The sequence below is a fragment of the Bison bison genome, unplaced genomic scaffold (genome assembly GCF_000754665.1).
Source record: "Bison bison bison isolate TAMUID 2011002044 unplaced genomic scaffold, Bison_UMD1.0 scf7180017864104, whole genome shotgun sequence".
Lineage (NCBI taxonomy): Eukaryota > Metazoa > Chordata > Mammalia > Artiodactyla > Bovidae > Bison > Bison bison.
The window spans coordinates 954,320-961,015 of record NW_011494676.1 but is presented as its reverse complement, the minus strand read 5'-3'; the positions used below and the strand labels follow the sequence as shown (position 1 = coordinate 961,015).

The window sequence follows — 6,696 nt, the reverse complement described above, 5'->3', positions numbered from 1 at the left end:
CTTAGTTCCCTTTCCCCCTCCAACTATGCCCTAGGTTCCACTTGATATAAGCCAGAAGCAGTCTTCCCACAGTCCCAAATCTATTCACTTTGATACCAGTAGGAATGGTATCTCACTTCCCAGTCCCCCAAACCCTTGCCCTTCTGCCTCCTGGAAACATCTGGTTTCTCCTAGAACATCTGGTTCAGCAGTCAGACCCCTTCTCCCACTCCCAATTTTTGTCTTCCCTTCTCACCTGGACCTCAGGCCTTCCCCTCAGGTAGCAGCGAGTCCAGAGCCTGATCTGGGGTCCCAGACATCCAGGCAGCAGCAGTCCCGGGGGTAAAGGGCAAGCTCCCCAGTGTGAGGGGAGCCCCCACTCCTGATCAGCCAGGCTTTCAGAAGAGATAGCAGGTCGAGGGAGCCAACGAGAAGAGACTGCCAGCAGGGAGGGACTGTCCCGCCAAGGACAGAGTTGATTCAGGGGTGTCAGGGACCCTCTAGAGAAGAGCCACACGGAACTGGGGGGCCCAGGAACCATGAAGCTTGGCTAAGGAGGAACAGGAAATCAACTGGCAACCTAGACACCTGATGACCCCAGTTTCCCCAAACTGGGTCATGAAGGAATGTCCAGCAGTCACCCACTGCACACTGCACCAGTGATCAAACTACAAGACTCCCCCTGAGAACACTTTATCTGCTCTCATTAGACTTCAAACTAGGCCTCAGGACTGATTAAAGTTGATTTTAGGGAAACATAAAAATGTGTGCATGAGACAGGAAGACTAATAAGGATGAGGAGGACGAAAAAAGATGCCATTTGTGATGTCTAGGATTTCTGTCTTCCTGGGGACAGTTAGGACTATAAATGACAACAGAAGGGGAATGAGGAACTCAGACACTATCACTTCTCATCTACTAGGATGAGCCTGTGAGAAAAAGGAATTTAGGAACTTCAGACACCTTACCTGCTGTCTAGGGAGCCAGGAATCTGGGCAGTGTTCTGGGTCATAGCCAGGATTACGGAATTGTAGTATTTGTTTATTGCTGTAGCGTAAATTCCAGTCCCAGACAGATAGCTGTGGGTTAATAGAGTTCCCAGCCCCTGGGAACCCAGGGGTATAGACTTGTGTATAGTTGTTGAACTAGATAGAGGAAACAAGAAGAGGAAGGTTAAACAAAAATATATAATCCTCCCCAGTTTAGAGATAAATCGTGAAATTCATCTGTTACTCTAAGAATCAGATGTAAGGCTTCCCTGGTGGCTAAGTGCTAAGAATCCACCTGCCAGTGCAAGAGGCACAGGTTCGATCCCCGGTTCACAAAGATCTCATCTACCTTGGAGCAACTAAGCCTGAGCACCACGACTATTGAGCCTGTGATCTAGAGCTTGGGAGTCACAACTACTGAGCCCACATGCCACAACTACTGAAGCCTGCACACCCTAGAGCCCATGCTCCGCAACAAGAGAAGCCACCACAACGAGAACTCCGTGCACCACAACCGGAGAATATGCCTCCACTCCCCATTTGCTGCAACTAAAGAAGAGCCCACTCAGCAATGAGGACCCAGCACAGCCACACACGAAAAGAATCAGATGTAGGATGGAAGTCTAGTCCTGAAAGAAAGCACCAACCTCCTCCCCCTTTCCCACCTGCAGACCACTTTTCATATTCAAGAGTAAACTTCAGAGAGTAGTTCCTTTGTTGGCCATACTGAACAGCTTGTGGGATCCTAGTTCCCCGATCAGTAATTGAACCTGGGCCATGGCAGTGAATGCCCAGAATCCTAACCACTAGCCCACCAGGAAACTTCCAGAGAGTACTTAATGGGTAGTGGAAAGGCAAAAATGGAAGTCACTGACCTGTCCACTCTGCTTTCCACGCTCCCAGGGAGTGTCTCTTAAGAATGTAAGGGTGTCAGGAACTCTGACACTGTCATGAAGAGCAAGAAGGAAGAACTCAGAAAATTCAAACTCAGCTGGAAACTGCTGGAGGAGCTGCCAGACGCAATCAAGGAAGAGGAGAAACACTGGGGCCTAAGAAGAGGGAAATTAAGAGGTTGGAAGTGGGTGTGGGGACTTAAATGGGGAGGATGAGTGACGTGGGAATGGGGACACTAAGGAGGTCAGGCAGTGGAAATCAGTTGAGGTAGGGGGTTATGGTCCCTCATCTGGATCTTCTTTCAAGCTCAGCCCAACCTCAGGCCCTAATTTGGACCTAATTCACCTCCAGTGGATTTTAGTATGTCATTTTCTCATCCCTGTACTTCTTAATAATACCCTCCCCAAACATTCTCACCTCTTCACTGGCCCCAGATCCCCTAAGTCGGGTCAGGAAAGGATGTCCAGCTGCCACCCACTCTCGTTGCACTAGTGATTGGAAGCCGAGCAGTGTTCGGGCTTCAGGGGCTGAAAGCAGCTGGACGAGTGAAGAGAGGAGGCCATTGAAATCACGATCACCGCGCTCTGGGTGATAAAGAGGGATAAGGGACAAAGAAAGAAAGTCCAAGAAACTAGGGCAGAAGAGAGTGAGAAAAGGAAACATGGCAAGAGGAAGTAAGAGGCATAGGGGGAAAGTTTTGGGTAGGTAGGATTGAGAGGGCACATAAAAGTGAAGAGAAAACAAAGACCTTGAGTGATTCACTTCATACACTCCAAGACAGAAACACCCAGCTTCACATGTAGGAAGCAGAATCAAATGCCAAACCAGTTTTCCTCATTTTCCTTCCCCCGCCCCCAATCCCAGCCCCCATCCACTGATGGAAGGACAGGAACAGAAGGCTGAGAAGCCCTCTGTTAGGGACCACAAGCTTAATGGGGAAGCAGAAGTAGCTCTGAAACACGAGTAGTTCCTAGCAAAATGAGAGGAGGATGCCAGCACTGGAAGGGGACAAGGAAACTCTAGACCTCCCTTCCTGAGCAGAGTCCAGTCAGGTGAGTAAAGAAAAAGGGCAAGGAATGGAGTGGGTTGGCCCAAGAAACTCACCTTGAAGTACTACAGAGCGAACCCTGGATGTCACTAAGACTGAGATGTCACTGGCCTTTCGAAGACAAGACCTGGAGGGGTGGGCAAGGAAGAGAAGAGAACAATAGGCCTACAGGAAGGGAGTGATGGGTCATGGGATACTATGGGGCAGACTCCCAATTCCTGTCCCCACCCCCCACCCACCTTCTAAGGAGCAACAAATAACAGTCTTCTTGGGGAACCAAGGAGAAGAGTTAATGGGAGACTGAGGAGTCCAAGTTGACAGAAGTTTGAATTATAAATCATGCCAGAAAAAGATGGAGTACCTGGTGTAGTCCAACCATCGTGTTCCTTCCAGAGCTGAGAACCATTTATCCTCAGCTACAGATGAATCTGAGAGAGTGCAGAGGAGTCAGAAGGGCAAAGAGATCAGGAGAACTGGGGATTCAGGGTCCAGAATTAAGGGGTAATAAGTTAGGTAGTTGTTGCTTATGGGGAAAGGAACAAGAAGTAACTATAAATGGCTATGAGGTTTCTACAATTAAGTTGTGATGGTTGTACAACATTGTAAATACAATGAAATGCATTGAATTGTGCTCTCAAGATGGGTGAAGGGTGAATTTTATGGTACATAAATTATATTTCAATAAAGCTGCCTAAAAAAAAAAATGTTGGGATCAGGAAGACAGGAAATCAATGGGTCTGTGGGAAATGGGAGTTGAGTGGAAAACGAAGGATTATTGGGCTGAAGGAGTACTCATCCATATCAGGCAAAAGGGCAAACCAAGTTAGGGTCAACAGACCTAGAGGTGGGGTGAGTGGTCAAAGTTTCTCTCACCAGGCAGGCAGAGGGCCCTCAGCCTCAGGTGGGCAAGTTGGACATCTGCAAGACTAGGCAGTTCATCCATGGTGTCTACCAGGACAACATCTGAATGCCCAGCTTGAAGCATGGACTCCACTGCTCTGGAGGGAAGGGATCAGAAAGTAAGGGAAGGTGTCTGCCCCTCACATCTAACCTTTGATTCTGCTTATCAAACCTCCCCTCACCTGATATCTTCCTTGTTGGGGTCACTGGCTGTATAGAAGCCCCCACAACGAAGAAGATCACTGCCCCCAGGGTGATGCCAGGACAGGCGCTTCACATGGATGAGAGAAGGATCACTGAGGGAGAAACTCCTAGCCCCACCCTACCCTTGCCCCGACACTGACCTCAGGGATCCCCTCCCTTCACAATGACCCCTAACCTCCCATGACCCTCTAATCCCCAAATATTACCATCATTCCCACACTGACCGGTCCACGGCCCTGATGGAAGTGGCCAAATGCTCTCCTGATCTCACTGTCCAGAGTTCGGTTAGGGACCCAGAAGTAACGGGGGAGGCTGTGAAATTGAGAGTTATGTCACAGCATGGCCCAGTGACCTCAATACAATGCAAACCTGTTACTATAAGGAAGTTACTTAGGAGGGGATCATTCTGAAGGATCTCAGGTTTAGAGATCTAGGAGATAAGGGGTCTAGGTTTGTGGATGTCCTTGGAGGCTGGAGTTTGTGGGAAGTCCCAAGTTTTAGATCAGAGTAGTGTGGGAAGACTGAAGGGGCAGCTCGGGGTTGGGTGGACTGGGGAATCACCTGGTGGCTACGTCGAACCTCTCATTGACAGTGCTGACCCTCCAGCCCCTGGCTGCCTGCTTTTTCCGCTCAGTCTCCCAGTCTTCTATTGTCTCCAAGAGGGGAATAGGTGGTTTTCTGGAATCAGAACTCTGGCCTAGGGCAGGAGGTCAGCACAAGAGGAGGAAGAAGAACCAGAGACAGCTTAGCTCTTCTGTCTCCAGCCAGCTTCTGCTTTTCAGACTCTACCCTTTCTTTACCCCAAAGCACCCTCACTCACCAGCCTGGCTCAGGGTTATCCCTGCATACTGTTGGGCTGGACTGTTCTGAGCTCTGGCTTGGACAATGGCCATGGTCACCTGTGGAAGAAAGGACAGCCCATCCTTTGCCTCAGACTAAAGTAAAAAGGAGGCAATAAGGCTCATATGTTGTTTCACCGTCTTGGCCACTAATAGAGAAGAAAAGTGAAGACTGTCCCTAACAAAGGGAGCTTCCACTGGTCATGAGAACTGGAGTCAGGAGAACACATTTAGAACCACAAAATGACAGAATGGTAGTGCTGGGAGGAATCTTGGGAATAATCTTGTCCAACCCTCCCTGTTTTTCAAAGGAAGACACTCGTCCACAGTTACACTCCTGATAGTTGGCAACGCTGGGCTAGAACTCAGGCCTTTACTTTTACCATACTCTAATTTTAGTCTTTCCTAGAGGAGAGAAGCAGAGAGAATGATGAGAGGGATCTTGAGAGATGGGACTATTGGGGATTGCCAAGGAAAGGATCCCAAGATTCTAAGGGGAGGAGGGATTCTTGGGTTGGAGACCTCTTACCTGAAAGGCCTGAGGCTCTAGTCCTCCAGCCTCAAAACCGACTCTGAGTAGCCGAAAGTCTTGGCCATGAATCAGAATCTCCTCAGGGATAAATTTAAGCAGGGACCCTGGACGGAGGAGCTGGACTCGGGACGGGCCATGCACTGAAGTCAAGAGTTAAAGAGTGGTATAATCATGGATCAGGGTCCCTCTAGGAGGAACTCTTCTAGCCCATCCCACTCCATCCACTCAGTCTGTCCTCTGAAAATAGAGGAAGGATGAGGAAGGGTTCCAGCACCCACCAAACCACCACACTTACCAGCCTCTAATCGCCCAATGTTGGCCAGGGAAAAATCATACTCACTGCTCAGGGGAGTCTCCTAGAGGAAGCACATGACTGACGCTAAAGACATCTGAAGTCTCGTTCATTGTCCTACCTTGACAGCCCTAACCTCCCTAGAGATGCTTCCCAACGACAATCCTTGGTACTCTTAGAAGACAGCCTTTTAAGCATAACTGTCTCACTTCTATAATGTTTGTCTAAATCTTCTAGACTCCCTTTCCACTTGCCACTAGTTGTCCTTTCCACTGCCCTAACCTTCTCACCTGACTCCGCTGCCATCCATGGGGCTGGAAGGTGACCCTCAAGTTGCTGCAGATCAGGGTTCCAGGCATTTCAGGTTCCAGCCCCTTTCTCACCCCTGGGGCCCATGCTAGAATCTGCTCCCCTGCAGGGCAAGAAGGGAAGCCAGGTTATGCCTGTTCGCAGTGTTGCCCCCACTCGCAGTGTTGCCCCCACTCGTATACACACACTCCTCTCAGACATTCTGTAGCAGAAACTAGTTGAGGCACTCCATTGTTAGCTCTTATGCAGCCTTTATTCTCTCCACTCACTCAACCTACCCATGTTTGTTCTCCCTCTCTTTCTTGCTTAATTGCACTCTGAAAATGATTGCCTTCGGCTACTTGATGTTTACCCCTCCAAGACAACTTTCCCTAACACTCCTTTCCTCTGGGAGCATTCTTCTTTCCAGAAAGAATGTCATAAGACAGTGACCTCGAGGACCACCAGAACCTGTTCTGGAGTGATCCGAAGCCAGCCCTAATGATTCCAGTGACTCTAAGAGGAGAAGAATGCAAAGCTACATCAACCCTGATCCTTATCTTCAGTCCCATTTTCCCACCCGAAAACTATTAAGACCTCTTCCAACTTCCCAGGAAGGGGAAGGGCACAGTCTTGAAAGCGTTAGCTTGCTGTGGCCCCCTTTGCCTGGCAAAGTAAAAAAGCTACTTTCTTCTACTCCTTTAAAGCTCTGTCTCCTTTAAAGCTCTTTC

General features: G+C 49.1%; 1 protein-coding gene across 5 annotated transcripts in view; it reads right to left on the bottom strand.

The window, feature by feature from the left end:
• MTMR11 (myotubularin related protein 11) overlaps window positions 1–6,696 on the bottom strand; it is an 8,807-nt gene that overhangs the window by 816 nt on the left and 1,295 nt on the right. For 3 of the 5 annotated variants that reach the window (XM_010838727.1, XM_010838725.1, XM_010838728.1), the window contains exons 3-16: window positions 5,968–6,089; window positions 5,681–5,741; window positions 5,383–5,525; window positions 4,835–4,913; window positions 4,576–4,711; window positions 4,239–4,326; window positions 3,993–4,081; window positions 3,784–3,908; window positions 3,272–3,338; window positions 2,967–3,037; window positions 2,280–2,446; window positions 1,844–2,017; window positions 948–1,124; window positions 236–529 (exon numbers count right to left, since the gene is read on the bottom strand). In XM_010838727.1, coding sequence (XP_010837029.1) covers window positions 236–529; window positions 948–1,124; window positions 1,844–2,017; window positions 2,280–2,446; window positions 2,967–3,037; window positions 3,272–3,338; window positions 3,784–3,908; window positions 3,993–4,081; window positions 4,239–4,326; window positions 4,576–4,711; window positions 4,835–4,913; window positions 5,383–5,525; window positions 5,681–5,741; window positions 5,968–6,089 — 1,793 coding nt within the window. Of the gene's footprint in view, window positions 1–235; window positions 530–947; window positions 1,125–1,843; window positions 2,018–2,279; window positions 2,447–2,966; window positions 3,038–3,271; window positions 3,339–3,783; window positions 3,909–3,992; window positions 4,082–4,238; window positions 4,327–4,575; window positions 4,712–4,834; window positions 4,914–5,382; window positions 5,526–5,680; window positions 5,742–5,967; window positions 6,090–6,696 lie in introns of those variants that run through there. The other 2 variants (XM_010838726.1, XM_010838729.1) reach the window with 2 other exon arrangements.